The sequence below is a fragment of the Notolepis coatsorum genome, assembly GCF_963971535.1.
Source record: "Notolepis coatsorum genome assembly, chromosome: 7".
Lineage (NCBI taxonomy): Eukaryota > Metazoa > Chordata > Actinopteri > Aulopiformes > Paralepididae > Notolepis > Notolepis coatsorum.
The window spans coordinates 73,717,110-73,741,486 of NC_140171.1; the positions used below are offsets into that span (position 1 = coordinate 73,717,110).

General features: G+C 43.9%; 1 protein-coding gene across 1 annotated transcript in view; it reads right to left on the minus strand.

Annotated features, from left to right (window-relative positions):
- Positions 1-3,840: 3,840 nt before the first annotated feature.
- Positions 3,841-24,377, minus strand: part of slc24a2 (solute carrier family 24 member 2) — a gene marked incomplete at both ends in the record, with an annotated part of 56,363 nt that continues 35,826 nt past the window's right edge. Inside the window, 5 exons of the mRNA XM_084318309.1 lie at positions 3,841-4,090; positions 7,286-7,452; positions 9,164-9,253; positions 17,359-17,493; positions 24,152-24,234. Coding sequence (XP_084174435.1) covers positions 3,841-4,090; positions 7,286-7,452; positions 9,164-9,253; positions 17,359-17,493; positions 24,152-24,234 — 725 coding nt within the window. The remainder of the gene's footprint in view (positions 4,091-7,285; positions 7,453-9,163; positions 9,254-17,358; positions 17,494-24,151; positions 24,235-24,377) is intronic.

Below are 24,377 nucleotides of genomic sequence, written 5' to 3' on the forward strand. Positions count from 1 at the left end.
TTGTTTACAGCAATATTATAATGACAGTCCAAATAAAATTTTGCCCAACTATCTAAACGTTCTGTAAGGTTTTCATAGAGTTGGACAACAGCTGTGAAACTGAAGTTAGGGTATGGTTTTGGGAAATGTTTTCAAGTTGTGTTTGAGGGTTTAGCTTTGTACAAGGGCAGTTAAGTAATATAATATACAGCAGATGGTGGTAAAATATGTTACAAATACAAATGGTTAAAAAACAATCTTTGCAGTTGCGACTGCAGCGTAAATGTGGCCTCTATGATGCAGATTATTTCTGAATAAATGCTGGAACACTAATCATATATGATCAAGATAAACCCTTGATGAATAGTCACATCGTCTCTCATCAATGAGGGTCTTCGCTACAGCAAAGGTCATAGCAGTAATAAGTTTCATTCGCAATAATCTGGCTGGCTGAGTTTCACAACAATGCGTTCAATGGTGTCTCATCAATAGTGCCATGATACAATTGACATGTATTTACAATGAAAACAAAATTGGTGTTAGACAATGACCAATTGTGACAAAGTAAAAATCGTGTAGTATTATATTGTGTAATATGTTTTTATAGAACAAAGAATAGGCTTACACATCGAGTACAGCAAAGAACTGTAGTAAATGAACATAGAAATTATACAAATTTGGGAATACATTACTTTTTTATATAATATTCCTGCAGCAACCAAAATGGATGGTCGAGAATGATGGGGACACATGCATTTGAAAAATAACATTACAATTACTTTACAAAATGGAAGAAAATCCATATTTTGTATGTATATGATATCTGTTATATGTGAATTGTTTTACATCCAAACTAGTGAAAGAAACCCGGTCTTATTAGCTCACATTTAGTAAAAAAAAAAACTAAAAAAAAAAACACCATCCCCATTAACATTTACTCATAGATAAAACAGAATAGAGAAATCTAATGTTTAGAAAATCCACATCATGCTCTCTTGTCCAGACGTTGTGCCTCTATCTGCTCATGACCTGTTTGCATTGTACACTCAAACTTGATCCAAACTTTACAAATATTCTTTTACACTAGTGTGACATATTTTTTCAAACATGTCTAAACCTCCTACATGGAATATTTATTACAATACAGTAATGAAAATATCAGAAATGTCACATTTTATGGGACATATAGTGTGACAAGATTAACACTTTGAGTGCCAGCGACGAGATTTCTCGTTAGTTCATGTCAACCGTTGAGTGCCAGCCGACGAGAAATCTAGTTTTTAACCGTTATTCTTTTTTATTATCGATTTCCATTCATTTTTCATCAATCTAGCCTCACGTTACCAGTGGGGATCTGTCTGAGCTCGAACAGGGAAAATACCGCCCCCTATCGTCTCTCCGGATGGTACTGCACCCCATTGGATTGGACTGAATGAAACGCATGGGGAAAAAAGAGTCCGGAATCCACATTTTACTTGTCAGGCATGTAATCCGAGCCTATTGCAGTCATCGCCCACCATCAGAACAGCGTGGAATATGTCTTTCGACCACCCAGCGTTGGATACATTTTTTTTTTATTATCTTTTTCCCCATCCTTCTTTTTCCGATTTTTCTCCCATTCCACTGTTTGTCGTTATGCCAATTCCCAACCCCCTTCCTGGTTGTTGCGCACTTTCCCCTACTGTTGGTCCGAGAGGCCGGAGACTGTCACATGCTTTCCTCCGACGCATGTGCAGCCAGCCGGCAGCCAGCCTGGCCATGCAGATTCTCACTGGGAGAGTGTAACGTGTGGGAGGCCGCACTACCTCTCACCAGATCCTACCTTCGCTGAGCAGGCGCCCCGACCGAACTGTAGGGGTCGCTGTCCACAACGCCCAGGACCCACCCACGGCTCCCCTCCCCCTAACTCAGCCAAACAAGTTAGTATAGCGATCAGCCCGAGCCAAGGCAATGCTGACTCTCCGGGAGTCGAGACCGCAGCCTCTTGCATTGGTGACAAGCACAATCTCCGCTACGCCACCTGACCGCCCATGGAATAATCTTTTTGGAGAACATCTGATCTGAGGTAAGGAATCTATTTTACCAGTATTGGGATAATCAGAGCTGTTCTCACATATATCAACGTGTCCCATATGTGTGTGTGTGGCTGTGAGTGTGTGTAGCTGATCAGGAAATAAGATAATTGATTTTTCAGCCCGCTTCTATAGCGTGCATAAGTACACATATACTATCGATAATCTAGCATTTATTTGAAAACTATTCATAAATAGGCAGAAAAATGACAACGTGTTTTGTGTATTACAGTAAAGCGCGATTCCAGCAGAATCTTTTTTTTTTCTGAAAGTTTAAAAAAACAAGCGTTTTTCAAAATGGTATAAAACGGAAATGAACCGATTAAAAAACAATCCGTTTTGACAATGTTGACTGCAAACAAGTCATTGATAAGCAACGGTCATATTAGACACATAGCCATAATTTAAGATATAGTTTATGCGTTCACAAATGTGAGCTCTCTGTCATTGAATAGAGCGTTGGCACTCAACGGGGTATATAGGACTGGCACGGCTGGCACGGAAAGTGTTAAGCACTGGGCAATATTCAACATGATCCATAATCTCTTCGCTCTCACAGTTGTCCTCTTTCACATTGAATTTGAACATAATCTTTCTCCTCGATGTTGTCAAAACCAGTTATTTCCACAACACACAGGATCTTTTCAGAACTCCGGTGCTATTTGAAGCTATGGGGATGTCTCTGAAAGCCCCCATGGACAGTTCATATGTCCCGCCGGGCTGCTAGTGAGAAGAGTGCCTACCGGTATATTTCTTTTAATACTGCTGACCCTCAGTCCTCTGGTGGAAACTTCCACACGTGGTCTTTGGTTGAGATCTCCATGAAGGGACTATCATGGCTTGTCCGTCACTTTCAGCAGCTTTCAACTAGTGGAGGCTCCTGAATGCGCTCACATGACAGAGAGAAAATGTACTCCCATTATGATATGTAATGATTGGCGGGTCTATTTCAACCACACACAGTCTTCGGTTGAAATCTCCATGAAGGGCGGGGCTATCATGGCTTGTCTGTTGGTTTCAGCAGCTTTAAACCAATGGAGGCTCCCATGAACCAATGGAGAGACTTCACTCCCGTTAAGATGCGTAATGATTGACAGCCATTTGCCACTGTCTGACGTCTTTGATGTGTGTGTCTGATCTTGGACAGTTCACTGATGTCAGTCCCTCTTCCCATGGCTTTCACAGCCTGGGCCTCCAATGTAGGGAAAGGATGTATTCGTATACTATCTTTGTGTGTGAAAGTGACAGCACATATAGTGTACGGATGTAAGTTTGTGTGTGAGAGTGACAGCACATTGTAGTGTATGGATGTAAGTTTGTGTGTGAGAGTGACAGCACATTGTAGTGTATGGATGTAAGTTTGTGTGTGCCAACCAAGTAACGTAAATAGGTGCCTGTGTGTGTTTGTGTGTGTTTGTGTGTGTGTGTGTGTGTGTGTGTGTGTGTGTGTGTGCGTGCACGTGTGTGTGCACGTGTGTGCATGTGCCTACGTTTATATATGTCTGAGGCTGCAGTCTTAGTATTATTTTGTGTATGCATGTGTGTGTAACTCAGGTAAGAGACAGAACTATTAATGCTTACATGCTCTTATATAGACCGTTTTAGGTGGAATTCCATCGCTAGAGAACAATGTGGACTGCAGTTGATTTCCTGTGTGCAGTGTTTGCTATATCAACTGTCAGGAAGTCTAATGTAATCCATTTAGATGGTTCATGTCATTGAAACAGACTATGAAGCACATTCATGCACTTCTGTTGTTGTGGTATCAGTGTCTCTGTGTGTGTGTGTCTCAGATGGTGACAGGACAGACGATGATTTTGTCCTCTAGCATGACGCTGACCACGAGGAAGACGAAGTAGAGCACGAACATGAACATGCCCAGCATCTTGCTCATCTTCCACCTGCTCGACGCGATGGAGATGATGACGAAGAGGAGCATGATGAAGAGGAGCACGATGGCACAGAAGAGGCCATTGCTGCTCACCTCCACTGGCTCAAAATCATTGAGTATGTTGTAGACGAGCCAAGGGAACGGGAGGCTGGAAGAGAGGAGAGGACAGCAGAGAAGAGGAGAAGAGGAGATGAAGAGGAGAGGAAGAGGAGGAGAGGATAGGAGAGAAGAAGGAGAAGAGGGGGTAGGAAGAGGAGGAGGAGGGGAGGTGAGGAAAGGAAGGGAGGGGAGAGAGAAAAGACATTAGATTTCTCATAGCTATGCTGTCTGATTACCATTACTCTGTGTGGGGAAGAGAAGGGTGTGAGCAATGCATGGAGCAGATGTACTTTCGTTTAAAAAAAAAGGAAGAGTTTACACAAACAAGCTACTATGCAAGAAAGAAAGAAAGAAAGAAAGAAAGAAAGAAAGAAAGAAAGAGAAAGAAAGAAAGAAAGAAAGAAAGAAAGAAAGAAAGAAAGAAAGAAAGAAAGAAAGAAAGAAAGAAAGAAAGAAAGAAAGAAAGAAAGAAAGAAAGAAAGAGAAGATACTACAGGATATATCATCATCATCATCATCATATATATATATATATATATCAGAATACATCTACAGAGAAAATGTATGTATGTTGAGCATGTCTTAGATAGTTCAAAATACATAGTACATACTCATCTCATCTGTCAGGGCGGCAATGACTCAACCATTCAATTACCTGCTTATTTCCTGTGTGTAATTGAGTCTACATGGTCCTCTTTCCAAATAATCGGAAATCGTACAAATCTTGAGTACCTTTAAACGTAACAATGTAATGGTGGAAATGGCTGAATACTTTGCTGACTGTTTTTAGTAATCTCTATATCTGCATATGAATACAGAATCTATAGGCAAGGGACAAGATGTTGGTATCGGAAGTGTTCTGATTTCTGTTTATAGTCCAAGTAGTATTGGCCAATCACATTTGAGTGAAGATGGCACTTGAAATGTAGGCTGATTTCTACGGGAACATGCTTTGGTTGCATGCAGGTAAACAGTCCGTGTGGGGAGCAAAACAGGTAGAACGAGTTGACCCAAATGTTGTCTGGACCTAAAACACTGACAAAAAGTAAAGCTGTTGTAGTGGTTAACAAAGTGTAAAGTGAGTGTGAACTGGCTACTTGTGAAACAATCTGGTCGTAGATGTCATTGAAAGTTGAAACTGGGTGTTTATTTTAGAAATAAATCTTGCTTTTCCTTTGAGACTATTAAGAGACGACTTGTTGCTGCTACTCTTATGGCTATGCTTGATTATGATGATGTTATACAATATGCAGGCATCTTCACAGTGTCTACATGCTCTGGATGCTGTTGATCATGGAGCATTAAGATTCATCATACATTGTATGCTCATTGTATGCTCATTGTATGCTCGGGTTGGGTGGCCTGCTCTGTGGCCTGTGACCCATGACAGGTATATATATATATATATTTTTTATCCACTTTTTCTCCTTATTTTTCTATTTTTCTCCCATCCCAATTTCGCCTCGCCAATTCTCCCTTCAATTCTCCCCTCCCCTGTCTCGAACGTTGCTAGACTATGCCTCCCACTGGTCGGCTGCAGTGAGGACCAAGCCTTGCATCACGTGTCCCCTCCGGTACACGAGGAGGCAGCTGTCGCATCTTTTCACCTGTACAGCGCGATCTCTCAGTGGCGAGGAGTAACGCGTGGGAGGCTCACGCTGCCCCCGTTACTTCCTGATTCTGCTGTACAGGCGCACCAACCGACCTGTAGGAGTCGCTGTCCACAACGTCCAATCCCCACCCACCAGCTTTCCCACCCCTATCGCTGCCAATTGTGTTAGTATGAACGACCAGCCAAGCTGGTAGCAACGCCGAGAGCTGGGCTCGAACCCAGCATCTCCTGCGTTAGTGACGAGCGCCTTGCCCACTGCGCCACTTAGCCGCACCGACAGGTATATATTTTATTTATAAGGCAGTTCTTAGTTTGTTTCCATCCTACCTATGCAACTATATCATTCAACAAACTGTTGGAAGTTACTGTCTGCATTCCCAGGATGTATTCTTCTCAGTCACCATTCTGAATTAACTGGAGACAAGTATGCTAAGTATGCCCCCCTGTGAGTGGCTGTCTCGGAGTGATGACCGGAGTGTTGGACGTCCCGTGATGAAGACCGGGAGGATGCGACCCTATCTGCGCCGCCCCTTCGCCTCAAATAGATCCGCTATCAGCTCTATCTTTAATCTTTCAAAAATGTTCAGTTGCTATCGCTATCAGCTCTATCTTTAATCTTAATCTTTCAAAATGTTCAGTTGCTATCGCTATCAGCTCTATCTTTAATCTTTCAAAATGTTGCTTATCTGTGTTTCACTACACACATGAGTGCATGCCTACCAACTGTTCACCTGTTTTATTGCAACACTACTATCACCGACATCTAAGAAGGGAGATCCCCCCTTGCATGGCCCTTCTAAGGTGCATTTTTTCCTATTGCTAGGTTTTAGTGAGTTTTTCCTTACCTTCGCGTGGGGTATGTCTGGGAGTGTTGCATTTATTTATTTTAAAATGTTTGGACTTTATGGTGTTCTTGTTTTGTTCTTGACTTATTGTGATGTTTCTTCTTGACTTGTTTAAAGAAGATGTGTCCGGCCGTGTGTTGTCGGGCCTTACAAATACATTTGATTTGATTTGATTTGCTACTGTACATCTGGCTGCCATTGTTTTCACTGAGCTGATTGCCACTGTTGTCTCTCTCCAACCCTGTTAAATGTGCTGTTGGCCAAGACTCTCTTGAAAAAGCGATTAAAAAAACCCTCAATGAGGCTATTCTGGTTAAATAAACTCCAATTGCATACTCTGATCTCAAGTTGCTAATCTGACTGTAAACAATGACCGGCACACAAAAGAGGAAGTCTTGGTCTGGATAATGGGGGGCGTGAGCGCAAGCAGCCAGCAGCTACACCGGAAACACAGAAACATCGGCCGTTGTCCCCAGAGGCGAAATCATCACCAGTAGAAAAAAAAGGATCATATAAAACGATAGCCAAGGAGAGTTGCCTATAAACCCAGTACAACAATTCATCCAATTCATGGAAATAAATATTGATGCCATTCATGGAAATAAATGGGATAATTAAAAATATGTCAGACTTTGTATTCTAAGCCACCAACCTACATTCACCAGCAACACACAGGGGCATGGGTCATCATAACCCCTTTGAAAACAGTGCATGACGCTATTCACCATTTTGCTAGCTACTCAACATTTAACTAGAAACTGCTTGTGTCTTCATTAGACTCACTCACCCCACAGTGATATCGAAGATGTTGGACCCGACAGAGCTGGACACAGCCATGTCTCCCAGGCCTTTCCGAGCCACAATCACACTGGTGATCAAGTCAGGAATTGAGGTACCGGCTGCTAATATTGTCAGACCCATTATCTCCTCCGTGATCCAGAAGGTTTCTCCAACCTGAGGGAGGAAAACACCAGGTCACTCTGTTAAACGAATATGTGGAGATTTTGAAATGGGTTCTGTTATTTCCCTCAGCCCAGTGTTCCTTCGACACAATTTTAGACTGCATCCTTCAGCCCAAAGCTCCCAAAAGAGGGACAAGAGAGAAGGTTCTAAGGGGACATAAGTGTGGGGGAACATAGGATGGTCCTCAGGCAGTCTTCAGCTAAATCTAGCAGTAGAAGCAGCTGCAAGATAGCACATTAGCTTACAAATAGGTTTCAATGAGTAATACTAACAACATTAACAAGGCAGCAGAAGTGATGCAAAAATGTTCTGCGAAAAGTGCCAGCCAAAGAACAGACTCAAGTTATAAATATCAAAGTGGCATAACGGTGTTGTTGGTATAACATTGTCCTATGTTGACATAGGCAGAGACAATCAACCCTGGAATATTTGAAACCATGAAATATTTGTACTCTGAGACACATTCCATTTGAAAACAAGTTTATGGCAAGTACATTTTACAATGCTTGCTTCTTCTCTCAGACTGACACCATGTCGGTAACACTTTATAATAACACTCAGTTATAAGACCTTTATAAGGTATTTGTAGATAATGAACTAATCATGAACAAATCATTTATATACATTCGTAAATTATTATTAAATCATTTATAACTATATTTGTATAACATTTACAAATTAGTTCTACATTATTTATAACTCATCATCAACATTGTTTGTACTTGATTTGTTCATCATTAAATAATGTTGTTTAATGTGTAGTAACACATTTGTAGATGCTTTGAAAAATGGATATGAAAAAACTACTATACTGTACCTCCATTTATTTGTTCATGTTCAACAAATGATTTGTTAAGACATTCATAAAACATCTATAAATCATTTGCAGATGCTATTGTGTGCCCTAATCTAAAGTGAAGTAAGTAACAAGTCCTGTGTTAATACAAGAGGTGTTTGGTTTGCTAGTAACAGTGAGTGGTAGTTAAGAGAGAGAGAGAGAGAGAGAGAGAGAGAGAGAGAGAGAGAGAGAGAGACTAAGGTAGTTGGGGTGAGCAGGATTTGTGTGTTCCAGATTAAGAGTTATAGAGCTTGATTTGGCTCTAGTCAGATTAGCTGATATTAGGTGCCACGGTCAAACATTCTATGCCCTGACTCCTGCACCCTGATAAAAACAGTTCTCAGGAAGAGGAACAGTGAAATAAATAGAAGAGACAAAGGAATGAGTGAGAAAGAGATAAGGCAAACAAGTGACAAGTGAAGTGAGTGGTAGTTAAGAGAGAGAGAGAGAGAGAGAGAGAGAGCGAGAGAGAGAGAGCGAGAGCGAGAGCGAGAGCGAGAGCGAGAGCGAGAGCGAGAGCGAGAGAGAGAGAGAGAGAGAGAGAGAGAGATTAGTAATTTTGGACCAAAAAGTTATTATTTGAGACTAAAGATTTGTTGATGAGCACAAATTGTATATCCTTTATAACAGAAAGAGTAACAGATTATATGTATTTGGATGACAGTAATATGACCCATTAGCCTACAGTTATTGTACACATTTTTTTATAGAAATATTAAGACAGGTGCTATTTGGGAAATAATATACATCTAGGAATTCAGAAAAACACCAAGCACCAAGTACTCATGATTACACGTTAAACAATCTAAAAATACATATAAGTAAGAGAGTAAGAGAGAGAGAGAGAGAGAGAGAGAGAAATACCTGGTGGGCCCACCACACCATCAGGTAGGAGAAGAAAGCAATCCAGGAGATGGAGCCAAGAAAGGTGATGGGGAAGTACTTTGCTGATGACTGTAAATAAACAAGGACACAGTCAAGCATTCATTATGATATTAAAAGGCATACAACAATGTCTTCATGATTGTACATTGTGAGTGTAGTTTATTTTAATATGGCGCAATATGTGTAGTATAATAACATAACAACATTAGGCTAAACATGAACGGAAAACAAAAGTACATTTTTCTGATAGGTGGAGATAGGTGGAGAAAAACGTGTGTTTTTTGTTTTGTTTTCACTGAAACTGCTTCAGTGTTTAAAATGCTTCACTGCATTTTATTCACAACAGTTACACTTCCTATAACACAGTCCCACATTTTAGCCCTTGTCCCAAGAACCACACCATGAGGCAAAGAACCACACAACAAGGCAAAGAACCACACAACGAGGCAAAGAACCACACAACGAGGCAAAGAACCACACAACGAGGCAAAGAACCACATGATGAGGCGAAGAACCACACAACGAAGCAAAGCACCACATGATGAGGCAAAGAACCACATGATGAGGCAAAGAACCACATGATGAGGCAAAGAACCACATGATGAGGCAAATAACCACATGATGAGGCAAAGTACCACATGATGAGGCAAAGTACCACATGATGAGGCAAAGAACCACATGATGAGGCAAATAACCACATGATGAGGCAAATAACCACATGATGAGCAAGCAAAGAACCACATGATGAGGCAAATAACCACATGATGAGGCAAAGAACCACATGATGAGGCAAAGAACCACATGATGAGGCAAAGAACCACATGATGAGGCAAATAACCACATGATGAGGCGAAGAACCACATGCTGAGGCAAATAACCACATGATGAGGCAAAGAACCACATGATGAGGCAAAGAACCACATGATGAGGCAAATAACCACATGATGAGGCAAATAACCACATGATGAGGCAAAGTACCACATGATGAGGCAAAGAACCACATGATGAGGCAAATAACCACATGATGAGCAAGCAAAGAACCACATGATGAGGCAAATAACCACATGATGAGGCAAAGAACCACATGATGAGGCAAAGAACCACATGATGAGGCAAATAACCACATGATGAGGCGAAGAACCACATGCTGAGGCAAATAACCACATGATGAGGCGAAGGACCACATGATGAGGCGAATAACCACATGACGAGGCAAAGAACCACATGATGAAGCGAAGAACCACATGATGAGGCAAAGAACCACATGATGAGGCAAAGAACCACATGATGAGGCGAAGAACCACATGATGAGGCGAAGAACCACATGATGAGGCAAAGAACCACATGATGAGGCGAAGAACCACATGATGAGGCAAAGAACCACATGATGAGGCAAAGAACCACATGATGAGGCAAAGAACCACATGATGAGGCAAATAACCACATGATGAGGCGAAGAACCACATGACGAGGCAAAGAACCACATGATGAGGCGAAGAACCACATGATGAGGCAAAGAACCACATGATGAGGCAAAGAACCACATGATGAGGCAAATAACCACATGATGAGGCAAAGTACCACATGATGAGGCAAAGAACCACATGATGAGGCAAATAACCACATGATGAGCAAGCAAAGAACCACATGATGAGGCAAATAACCACATGATGAGGCAAAGAACCACATGATGAGGCAAAGAACCACATGATGAGGCAAATAACCACATGATGAGGCGAAGAACCACATGCTGAGGCAAATAACCACATGATGAGGCGAAGGACCACATGATGAGGCGAATAACCACATGACGAGGCAAAGAACCACATGATGAAGCAAAGAACCACATGATGAAGCGAAGAACCACATGATGAGGCAAAGAACCACATGATGAGGCAAAGAACCACATGATGAGGCGAAGAACCACATGATGAGGCGAAGAACCACATGATGAGGCAAAGAACCACATGATGAGGCGAAGAACCACATGATGAGGCAAAGAACCACATGATGAGGCAAAGAACCACATGATGAGGCAAATAACCACATGATGAGGCGAAGGACCACATGATGAGGCAAATAACCACATGACGAGGCAAAGAACCACATGATGAGGCGAAGAACCACATGATGAGGCAAAGAACCACATGATGAGGCAAAGAACCACATGATGAGGCGAAGAACCACATGATGAGGCAAAGAACCACATGACGAGGCAAAGAACCACATGATGAGGCAAATAACCACATGATGAGGCAAAGAACCACATGATGAGGCGAAGAACCACATGATGAGGCAAAGAACCACATGATGAGGCGAATAACCACATGATGAGGCAAAGAACCACATGACGAGGCAAAGAACCACATGATGAGGCGAATAACCACATGATGAGGCAAATAACCACATGATGAGGCGAAGGACCACACAATGAGGCAAAGAACCACATGGTGAGGCAAAGAACCACATGATGAGGCGAATAACCACATGATGAGGCAAAGAACCACATGATGAGGCAAATAACCACATGATGAGGCAAAGAACCACATGATGAGGCGAAGAACCACATGATGAGGCAAAGAACCACATGATGAGGCAAATAACCACATGATGAGGCGAAGAACCACATGATGAGGCAAAGAACCACATGATTAGGCAAAGAACCACATGATGAGGCGAATAACCACATGATGAGGCGAAGAACCACTGACACGCTGTGAAGTGCCTTAAAACAGCTTACCGCACATACACGTTGATTATTCTACTTATACCATGGTCATTTGCCAAGGACAAAAATATGTGCCATTTATTTATATTTTCAACATTAAAATATTTTTAATATATATGTTATTTATGCTTTTCTCACTGCTCAGCATGGTCCCTCTGTGCTACCGTAGCAACTGCTTGACAACCACCTGTCACCTGATGATGCCAGTGACAATGACCCAGAAAGCAGTGAATATGATCTGACAGTATGTTTGACAAAAAGGCTGGCTTGCTAACCAGACATCTCATTGACTCCCGTCGCCGTGCATGGCGGTGTGAGTGGCGCGTGGGCTGTTTTCCTTGGTCATGACGTGCTTTATCAGTACTTATTGTACTTATTTTATGCCTATTCATATTTACATTTACATTACATATATCTGCACTTTCTACATTGCACTACTCTTATTGTCTTTTATACCTATTCTTATGTCTGCACTTTATGCATTGCTTTTATTCTGTCATTTCATGTTCATTTTATGCTATTTGCTGTGAAGCACTTTGAGCTGCAATCCATTATTATTATTATTATTATTTTCCCCAACTTCTTTTTCACGTCAAATATGCATGGTCAGTCGTAGCCTCAAGTACATGCATTGTTGCAAGGACTGGGTGTGCAATGATAGAAAGGGATTATGCAAATGCAGGAATAAATGGCCTCTCCACATACAAATCTGCTTTGCAAGCTCTTATCTTGGAAAAATAATAATCGTCCAAAAGAATGATACTGTGTGTAATTGCAGAATAAGTATACCGGTATGTGCGTAAAACAGCAGTGCAAAACAATTAATGGTGTTTGATTTTAGACAGACTGACTAATAAACTAGGCTACTAGGTTACATATATTTGTGCAAGGATTTTTCTCTTGTGTGTCCTTGCAATTCAACTTGCAACAATGAATGAGACTACGACAGTGATACAGCTACCACGCATATTTGACGTGAAAAACTCGATTTGGGGACCATGAGCTCTCTGGCTAGCAAGCCAACTATGGGTTACAGGTTGGGTAGCAAATTAATTTAGAATGGTTCTTAATCTTAAACCGAACTATGTATGCATTAAACGGTTTTAATTCACACCTGCTGGCCAACCAGAAAAGAGTATCCACCCAGGCCATGGTATACATTTAAATAAAGTCATGCTTACATTTTTATATATATTATTATTAGTCACCATCCATGCACTAATGCAATGCAAGTAGCCAAGTCTACACACCAGCATAAACATACACACTGCAGTGCTGGCTCGAGCTGTGTTGTCGGCACGCACACTTTGAGCACCACGGCAACTTTTAATATGCAGTGCAGTATTTCTCATGCTGCCTGTATAGGGAGGTGTAGTCTGACGTCACTGGTTGTTCCACCCGTATAGGGATTTATCATTGGGAAAATGGATTATTGGCTATTGTAACAATTCTGCCGCATGAACATTGGCAAGCTTTCCATTTTTGCACAAAATGAGTTCCCTTCTACCACTAACATGATTGTTTAAGCATTTTTGGTTGAAACAAAGGTAGTTATAAGGTTTTTAATTTGTCGTAAAAAAATAACTACAATTACCACTAGGCAGCCTGTTGTTCAGTACACAGCGCTATTGGTCTGTTAGGCTGTCGCCTTATCCCCGTCACGGGTCATAGTACCAAGCTAGCTAGCTAACGTTAGCGTTACCCCGTTAAATGCCATTACGTAGCATTATGTCTACTGTCGTGAAACATTTTAAATCGGGGCATGTAGAGGAGTTTTCGGGAACGAGTCAAATGTGCAGGTCCTCTTCTCAGACCTGTGGGGCAAAGCACTGCACGCATCATGCCGGCTAGCAAGCTAGCTAGCTAGCTACACGCCACGGCATGTTGATACGATAGTAGCCCCTTTCGTGACTGTGATGCACTCGGTGCATCACAGTCACGAAAGGGGCTACCACGATAGCTAACTAACGCTAACGTTACAAGCTCAAACACCTTATAACTACTACTACTGTCGTGTCCATAAGTTCCCTGGCAGAATACTTTGTTTGTGAGGACAAAGGTATACAAAGAGGAGAGAACCATTTTAAATCGGGGCATGTTAGGAGTTTCGAGAATGCCGACTAGCAAGCTATCTAGCTACTGTACTAACGTTATGTCAAGTCAAGTCAAGAGTTTTATTTGTCACGGCATACGGATATACAATGAAATGCGGGTGGTCTTGCCCGCAACGATGTGCAATTGGTACAACATATAACATATAATAGAATCCAATACAAAAAATGTGTGCAATACATTTGTGCAATAACAGGTAGCAGGTAACAATAAATTTGTGCAATAACGGGTAACAGTTAACAGTTAACAGTAGTAGTAATAGTAGTGCAATACACTGTTACTGTTGCTAATACTAATTTAAAGTGGCCTTTCCTTTTGGCAATAAGTGAGGGTGCGTGCGGCCTGAGTGTGTGCCCGTTCATTCTAAAGTGTTACAGTGGTACTCAATGTTCATTGTTCAGGACTCTGATGGCCTGGGGAAAGAAGCTGAGCCTAAGCCTCTCTGTCCTAGTAGCTGGGGTTCGCAGGCGTCTGCCTGACCTCAGCAGCTGGAACAGGCTGTTATTGGGGTGGTGAGGGTCTTTCATTATCCTGCAGGCTCTGGATTTGCACCTCTTGTTGTATAGAACCTGCAGGGGAGGTAGTGCAATACCCGTGGTACACTCGGCTGAGCGCACCACTCTCTGTAGGGCCTTCTTGTCTTGTGCCGTGCTGTTTCCATACCAGGCAGTGATGTTTCCAGTCAAGATGCTCTCTACAGCTCCTGAGTAGAAGGACTGGAGTATCTTCCCCGATACTCTGAACTTCCTTAACTGTCTCAGGTGGTAGAGGCGCTGTTTCGCCTTCTTTACTACTGTGTCTATGTGTGTTGACCCTGTCAGATCCTCTGAGATGTGGACCCCCAGGTACTTAAAGCTGCTCACCCTGTCCACGGTAGCCCCGTTAATCATCAGTGGTGTGTGTGTCTCCTGCTGTCCTCTCCTATAATCCACGATCAGCTCCTTGGTTTTACCAATGTTCAGGAGCAGGCTGTTGTCCTGGCACCAGCGTTCCAGTACCTCAACCTCCTCCCGGTAGGCCTTCTCGTCGTTGTCCGAGATCAGCCCCACCACCACCGTGTCGTCTGCGAACTTCACTATGGAGTTGGAGCTGAACTTGGCCACACAGTCGTGTGTGTAGAGTGAGTACAGCAGGGGGCTTAGAACACAGCCCTGGGGGGACCCGATGCTCAGGGTGATGGTGTTGGAGGTCTGACCCCCCACCCTGACCGCCTGGGGTCTTTCACTCAGAAAGTCCAGTACCCAGGCGCTCAGGGCGGAGCTCAGACCCAGCTCGATCAGCTTGTCCACCAGTCTGGTGGGGACTATGGTGTTGAACGCTGAGCTGTAGTCAATGAACAACAGTCTCACATAGCCCCCCTTCTGACGGTCAAGGTGGGAGAGGGTGCTGTGCAGTACCTGGGAGACCGCGTCGTCAGTGGACCTGTTTGTCCTGTATGCAAATTGCATAGGGTCCATATCACTATAAACTATACACAATATGTAATACGACACAATGATTTACATTAGTATTTACAGTGATTTAATATGCAGCGAAATAACGTTATACGATTAAAATTATAAATACAAATATGGTAACGTGGTTGTGGCTTTTACAAATAGTGGTTAACTTTAGAGATAAATGGCTATGATCACGGAGCACTAGTGTTGGGTGAAACAGATACTAGCCATAGATTCAGGGTCAGTTATTTTCCCATTGTACGAATTGTTTTTTTTTATCCACTTTTTCTCCCATTTTCTATATTTTCTCCCATCCCAATTTCGTATCATCCAATTCAACCCTCCCCTGTCACGAACGCTGTTTCTTGCCTCCCACAAGCCGGCTGCAATGTGGACTAAGTCATACATAGCACAAGTCCCCTCCGGTACTTGAGGTAACAGCAGTCGCATCTTTTCACCTGCGCAGCTCGATCTCTCAGTGGCGAGGAGTAACGCGTGGGAGGCTCACGCTGCCCCCGACACTTCCTGATTCTACTGCGCAGGCGCACCAACCGACCTGTAGGAGTCGCTGTCCACAACGCCCGATCCCCACCCATCAGTTTCCCACCCCCTAATACGGCCAATGTGTATTAGTATGGACGGCCAGCTAAACTGAAAGCAATGTGGAGCGCTGGGCTCGAACAGGCAAGCCCAGCGTCTCCGTCATTCGTGGCGAGCGCCTTGCCCACTACGCCACGTAGCCGCCCCCCATTGTACGAATTGTTAAGCTTATGGAATGTAAGGGAAATCTGATCCTAGGTCTGTGACTGACTACAGGCAGGAGGCAGGCTACGCTGTGGTGACTGAAATGACTGGTATGACTGGCAAGCAGAGACTCATCCAATGAGCTGTGTGAGACCACCTTTTTTAACATAACCTCACTGTATATATACTGGGGGGGGGGGGGGGGGAGTCTGAGCCATTTTGAGCCAGCTCGCCACCCAATCACCTAAAGAATGCAATTCTTGCAGAAATATCCAGTTGTCAAGTTTTTTATACCAATCTTTTTCTAAGGTGTTCCAAGGTAATCAAACTTTTCACCAGGACGCTTCAAAGTAGACTACCTAAAGTAAAACCCTGGAGCATTCATACCGTCTAACCATGTATTGCAGGAGGGTGACTGACATTTCCTCTGCTGTTGAGCACCAAAGTCCTCCTATTCCAAACTTGGCTGGAGCGCGCTGGATTTCACTTTTGGGACTTGTGTTCTTCAAGGTCTTGGTGTCTTAATGGGATATTTTGGAGGGATATGTGTGTGTGTGTGTGTGTGTGTGTGTGTGTGTGTGTGTGTGTGTGTGTGTGTGTGTGTAAGTAAGTAAGTAAGTAAGTAAGTAAGTATTTATAAAGCACCTTTCATACATGTCATGTAGCTCAAAGTGCTGTACACAATTATAGGCATATATAACGATAAAAGCAATAAAGTCATAGTGATCAGTTAAGATCAAAATAAAAAAAAAAAATAATAATAATAGTAACGTAAAAATGAAAATAACGTAAAAACAGTCATTTGCTTACCAGTTTGGGAGAACAGGTCCGCACAAACATTTCCGCTCAGTGGCAACCGGAAGTGCACTAAACCAATGCACTTGTATGGTAGCAATGTTTAGCTCTTATAACGCTAGTGTAGTTACGTTTTTATCAGTGGTGTGTGTGTGTGTGTGTGTGTGTGTGTGTGTGTGTGTGTGTGTGTGTGTGTGTGTGTGTGTGTGTGTGTGTGTGTGTGTGTGTGTGTGTGTGTGTGTGTGTGTGTGTGTGTGTGTGTGTGTGTGTGTGTGTGTGTGTGTGTGTGTGTGTGTGTGTGTGTGTGTGTGTGTGTGTGTGTGTGCGTGCGTGCGTGTGTGTGTGTGCGTTCTGACCTCTCTCCTGACGTCGGGCAGGGTGAGCCAGAGGGGGATGATGATAGGTAAGATGACCAGGTAGGTGATCCGTTTCCTGGTGGTGTCTGGCCATGCCAGGCTCAGAGGCTGGTCCTCATCCTCCTCTTCATCACCCTGAACAGGAAAGAAAGAGACAGAGGAGATGGATATGGAATTTTCATGAAAGGACATAGAACTTGTGTATTACTGTAATATACAGTATGTTCATATACAATGTCCTTATTTGTAAAACTGGATATTTGCATTATTTTGACTCACAATTCAGTGTACCTCAACTTCAATGGAGTTTACTTCTCACTGTCTTACTTTTTAAAGCTGCACTGTGTAACTTTGGGAAGACAAATGACTCATGGAACATTCAATTGTAAATTGTTTGAATTATTCTATCGTACATAAAAAATAAAATGTAGGCAGTGTGAACCAAATCTAAGCCAAGAGGATAGGTATTTTTATTGTTTTTTTTTTTTTTATTGATCTTTTTCCCCCTCCATTTTCCTCCTATTTTCTCCCATCCCAATGTTAGTCGTATGCCAATTCCCAGTCCCTTCCTGGTCGCTGCGCACTTACCCCCCACAGTCAGATCATCTGGGAGAGTGGAGGCTACCACGTGCTTCCTCCGACACACGTCCAGCCAATCACCGCTTCTTTTCACCTGGCAGCGCGGATTCTCATCGAGAGGGCGTAGCGTGTGGGAGGATCACACTATCCCCCTCAAGTCCTATCCGCGCTTAGCAGGCGCCCCGACCGAACTGTAGGAGTCGCTGTTTACAACGACCCGGACCCACCCCGCCAGCTTCTCCCACCCTCTAATACAGCCAATTGTATTAGTGCAGACGGCCAGCCAAGCTGGTGACAACCCCGGAGCTGTGAGCTGGATTCGAACAGGCGAATCCAGCTCACAGCTCCGGGGTTGGTGACGAACGCAATCTCCGCTCGGCCACCTAACCGCCCCTGGTATTTTTATTGTAAATGAAATTGTAGGCATTGCGTATAGACAACACAGTGAACCAGTAACTTTAGTGTTATACCTTAACTCAATCAGCGCCAGACCCGAGGATAGTCGGGTTATCTTGCCGACCGTTCAGCGCCAGACCCGAGTATAGTCGGGTTTTCATCATTATTTCTTTTATTCGATATTTCCATTAATTAAAGGCACACAGACTCTGGGTTAACATGGGGAATCATCCTGAGAATGCCAAAGTGCAATACCGGCCGCATCGTCCCAGGTGGCAGTATCGAGCACCCTTTGAAACCTTATATCTTGGCCTGTGCAACGATCAAATGTCTCCGGGTGCACTTTTCTTTGTCAGGCGAGGCGAGCAGGTATCCCGATCGCATTGAGAAGCGTCAAATGCCACCGATACATCTGTTGTGGTGGATTATATTGGCGACATGATGGACACCAGTAATTGGACTTGTGATCAGACAATTGGAATATTCTTTTTGGGGTACCTCTTAGTGAAGGTAAGGATTAAATGATATCAATCCTGCTTTGATCCAACCATGATTTCACCTCGATCGCAACGTGTGTGTGTAACGTTACTCCACAATGTATGCCGTTGGTGACGATCAAAGCATAAAAAAAATGACCTTCCCCCCTTTCATGCATTCATGATGAAACAAAATACCTATTATATACATTTGATTTGGAAATAGAAGCGTGTCCAGGCGAGAAACGGCAGCGCTTTTAGTGAAATTCACGTTTTGCTGCATATCGTCGTTTTCTGGGATTAGACAGGATCACTCTAAAACTATACTTATATTCACCACGGTATGACACGCAAACGTATTGACGAAAACATTTATTCTTTTTCACATATTCAAGTCAAGTCAAGTCAAGAGTTTTATTTGTCACGGCATACAAGTGTTATGGTTTGTAACCGACCCCAATCGCACAACACAAGACAGGTATGAGAGTAAGCCAAGAAACGGGCATTTATTGAACAAAAGGAAAAACCGGCACTGTCCCTTTAAGGGAGAAACACAAAATACTGGAATAACAAGAGGGGAAGGTACAGTGCCTTTAAGAGGCGAGCTGGCTAAGGGGAAGGCAAGGGAAACAGGGCCGGAGCAAGGGAAGGCTGGAAAACAGGGAGGAACTAGGAGGACCGGACGGGAGGACTAGGAGGAACTAGAGAGGGGAGAACTAGGGACAGAGGCCCGCGGAGGCGGGCTGGGGACAGGGAGGACTGGGAAAGCAGGTGGGAACATCAGGGCCGCTCTGCAGACTTCTCTCGGCAGATCTCCAAGGTGGGAAGACGGGGCCGAGAGGGAGAGAGGAGAGGGTTAGAGTACAAAGGGGGAAAACAGAGCAGGTGCAGGAGAGGTGACTAGTCCAAATACAAAGTTATCCAAGTAAAAACAATCTTCGTGTAAAATACACAATGAGCAAAGTTCCAAAAACAATCCAAGGTGAATACTATCTTCGGTGTGAACAAACACACAGTGGGAGATGTAAAGTCCAAAAATAATATCCCAGTGAAAACAAACAAAGGCACACGCTGGGTGAGTGACTGTCTGATTAAAAAGGTGGTAATCTTCAGTGTTATAGAAACACACGAAAACGGAATTGATCAAGACAGTCAATAAAAACTCACCCAGACGTAATGCGTAATGGTGCTGGAACAGCAGCGGGGCGAGAGCGTCGCCACCGGGGAGCCGGCTGTCAGAGCGGAGGTCAGAGTGGTGCGCCACTGCTTGGAGTGCGCGCCGGTACAGAGAACGCATCTGGAGTGCGTCAGCGCGGAGGAGCGTGCCAAGCTCGGAGGTCTGGAAGGTGCGCGTCTACTGGGAGTGCGCGCTGGTACGGAGAGCGTGCCAAGCTCGGAGGTCTGGATGATGCGCGTCTGCTGGGAGTGCGCGCTGGTACGGAGGAGCGTGCCAAGCTCGGAGGTCTGGATGATGCGCGTCTGCTGGGAGTGCGCGCTGGTACGGAGGAGCGTGCCAAGCTCGGAGGTCTGGATGATGCGCGTCTGCTGGGAGTGCGCGCTGGTACGGAGGAGCGTGCCAAGCTCGGAGGTCTGGATGATGCGCGTCTGCTGGGAGTGCGCGCTGGTACGGAGGAGCGTGCCAAGCTCGGAGGTCTGGATGATGCGCGTCTGCTGGGAGTGCGCGCTGGTACGGAGGAGCGTGCCAAGCTCGGAGGTCTGGATGATGCGCGTCTGCTGGGAGTGCGCGCTGGTACGGAGGAGCGTGCCAAGCTCGGAGGTCTGGATGATGCGCGTCTGCTGGGAGTGCGCGCTGGTACGGAGGAGCGTGCCAAGCTCGGAGGTCTGGATGATGCGCGTCTGCTGGGAGTGCGCGCTGGTACGGAGGAGCGTGCCAAGCTCGGAGGTCTGGATGATGCGCGTCTGCTGGGAGTGCGCGCTAGGCTCGGAGGTCTGGATGGTGTCTGGGCGTCTGCAGCGCGGAGGTCTGGATGTGCGTCAGGACGACTGCTGCGCGGAGGTCTGAAGTGGATCACTGGGATGCCTCCCGTGGAAGTCTAGGGAGCGCAGTCCAGTCTCTCCCTCAGGCAACGGCGACAGGAGGCGAAGGCTGGAGCACATCTTTACGCCGGAGATAAAAACAGCATAGACAGAACAGAGGACCTCCCGAGGGAGTCTTGATGAAAGAGCATAAGATACCGAATGTTACGGCATGTTACAACACGACCCCACGAGGAACAGAGTGGAAGAGCCAGGTATTTAAAGCCCACAGGGGAACTAATTAGAATGCACCACAGGTGCGGGAGGTAATTGATAATCGAACTAAAAGTGTGAGTTCGGCACCAGACCAATCAAACACATAATGACAGGTAGTCCAGGTGTGGCTGCTTGAAGAGAAAACGAGAGTAAAGAACGAGAGGGTGGGGGCTAGTGAGAGTATACAATGAAATGCGGGTGGTCTTGCCCGCGACGATGTGCAATACAGTGGTACAACATATTATAGAATCCAATAAAAAACAACATTGTGCAATAAACAGGTAACAGGTAACATGGTGTGACATCTCGGTATCTGTACATAGTTATTTACAGAGCATATAGGACATGCTAGGTAGCTTTAGTAGTGCAATACACTGTTCCTGTTGTTATACTAGTTTAAAGTGGCCTTTCCTCTTGGCCATAAGTGTGCGTGTGTGCGGCATGAGTGTGTGCCCGCTCTTGTTAAAGTGTTAAAGTGGCTGCTAGTGTGTGAGCGTGCACAGCGTGCGTGTCGTGTGTGTGCTCATGTGTGCTTGTGTGTGGATAGTTCAGTGTTCTGTGTTCAGTAGTTCAGTGTTCTGTGGCACTCAATGTTCATTGTTCAAGGCTCTGATGGCCTGGGGGAAGAAGCTGAGCCTAAGCTTCTCCGTCCTAGTGGCTGGGGTTCGCAGGCGTCTGCCTGACCTCAGCAGCTGGAACAGGCTGTTATTGGGGTGGTGGGGTCTTTCATTATCCTGCAGGCTCTGGATTTGCACCTCTTGTTGTATAGAGCCTGCAGGGGAGGTAGCGCAATACCCGTGGTACGCTCGGCTGAGCGCACCACTCTCTGTAGGGCCTTCTTGTCCTGTGCCGTGCTGTTTCCATACCAGGCAGTGATGTTTCCGGTCAAGATGCTCTCTACAGCTCCTGAGTAGAAGGACTGGAGTATCTTCCCCGATACTCTGAACTTCCTTAACTGTCTCAGGTGGTAGAGGCGCTGCTTCGCTTTCTTTACTACTGTGTCTATGTGTGTTGACCATGTCAGATCCTTGGAATATTGAACGATAGATAGTTGATGTCAAATGGGCCATAGTATTGTATCCATAGCTATAATATAGAATATATATATATAGCCCTGCAAACACCGCCACTTATTCCTATCTTTTAGAGCGTTGGCGTGGTAGGAACTAAGATGCTCTAGGCCTCTGGTGCTGAATGAGTTAAAAGGGTAAACAGCATGCTCATTTACATTCACATTTAGATCCAAATAGACAGTTTCTGTTGAATACATTTCCTACCTCATAACCTTTTGCAAAGTACATTTTCCACTGTTTTCTTTGCCCTCACAATGTTTATATCAGTGTTAAATGTGCTATAGATACAATTTTATGTAGAGTAATCATAAAAAGAATGACCTTTTAGAAAGGTGCAAAATAAAAGTATTGATTTTCCCCCGAAACAATTATTGATTAATTGATTTATCATAAAAAAATCAAATCCGGTCCAAAATGAATGTTGTTGTTTACATGTGTGCATGTATCATCTCCCCACGTGGAATGGACCTGATTGGATAATTGATTGGTGTTCTAGTGCGACATCTAGTGGCTGAATGTTATCTATAGGACCTTTAAGTTTCACTTTCGGTTTTTCCAAATTGTATCAGTCCGACCTCCTTTGATTGACAGACTTCGAGATTTCGAGAAGGATCTATAGACCAATCAAAAACCATTTCAGGAACTAATTTCCTCCTACTGTGTGCTATAGCACCAATTTTAGCAACTAGAGGTCAACAACTCCATTGGATACCTTTAAAACAGTACTCGTGGGAGACAATTCTCTAAAGAAAGATTGTGTATTGATTTCTGAAAGTATACAATTTGTTGTTCATTGTTGTTTTTTTGTTGCTTTTCTGAGGTTCAGAGTTCCCTCTCAAAACTATAGAGTGCAGCTTCATGTTTAAGAAAGAGTTTCATAGAAAACTATAAAAGAGGGAAGAATACCAGTGTTCTATGCTCTGTATGGTGCCAGACTTTGATTCCAGTTCTATTGAAGCCTATATTAACACTTTGAGTGCCGCCGACGTGTATTGTCGTTTGATTTTTTTATTAGCGATCTGAATTCATATTTCATCACCCGAGTCTCCCGTTGGTACAGCAGACCCTCTAGGAGCTCAGATGGGAAAATACCGCCCCCTATCGTCTATCCCTGTGTAACTGCAGGTCATTCGATTATACTGCTGGATCTGTGGAGGTGGCTCCACTGTGCTGGGTGTTGCGATGCTCATATCAACACTGGCTGCACGCACGCTAATGACGCCACGTGCACACGATATTTGGAATGGCGATCAGGAATTGGAATAATCTTTTTGGAGAACATCTGATCTAAGGTAAGGAGTCTATGTTACCAGTCTTGGGGTAATCAGAGCTGTATTCACTGAGATATCAGCATGTGCCGTGTGTGTATGTGTGTGTGTGTGTGTGTGTGATCTTGAGGAAATGAGGTAATCGATTTATACTATCGATAATCGAGCGTTTATTTGAAAACGATTCATAAATAGGCCGACAAATGACAACGTGTCTAGTGTATTCGAGAATATTCCAATAAATGCCGTTTATGGGGGAATTTTTCTATTTTCCCGGAAATGTTCGAGAGAACGATAGCTTTTCGAAATGCTATAAAAATCCGTTTCGACAATGTTGACTGCAAACAAGTCATTGATAAGCGACGGGCAGATTAGACACTTAGACACAATTAGACACAATTTAAAACATAGATTATGCGTTTTTAACGCTAACATTGAAGTGGATGATGGCATTCAAGGGGGTAAAAAGGTAAACAAGACCGGCACTGATAGTGTTAAGATTCACAATATACAAGCTATCTGAGAAAATATATCAACAATATATCAACCAATATATAAAATGTTAGCCAGTTAACAATGCAACAAATTGCACATGATTCAGACATCTGAGGTGTCAGCTGAACCGAAAGTTTCCACACTTGGCACCAATGTGCATTCATGCGCTACACAGTGATGTGACGATCCTTCCTTTTTAATATTTTCCTTGGTTTAGGTTGTAAACTCAGGTAAATGAACAGGTAAATGTTACCTCGTCTCCTTCTCCTATACTGCCGTTCATGGGAGGCGTGACTTCAACTGCAACGTTGCTGCTGTTCGGAATCTTTTTACCAGCTTGAAGAAATGAGAGAGGTGGGAGCAGAGAGAGAGAGAGAGAGAGAGAGAGAGAGAGAGAGAGAGAGAGAGAGAGAGAGAGAGAGAGAGAGAGAGAGAGAGAGAGAGAGAGAGAGAGAGAGAGAGAGAGAGAGAGAGAGAGA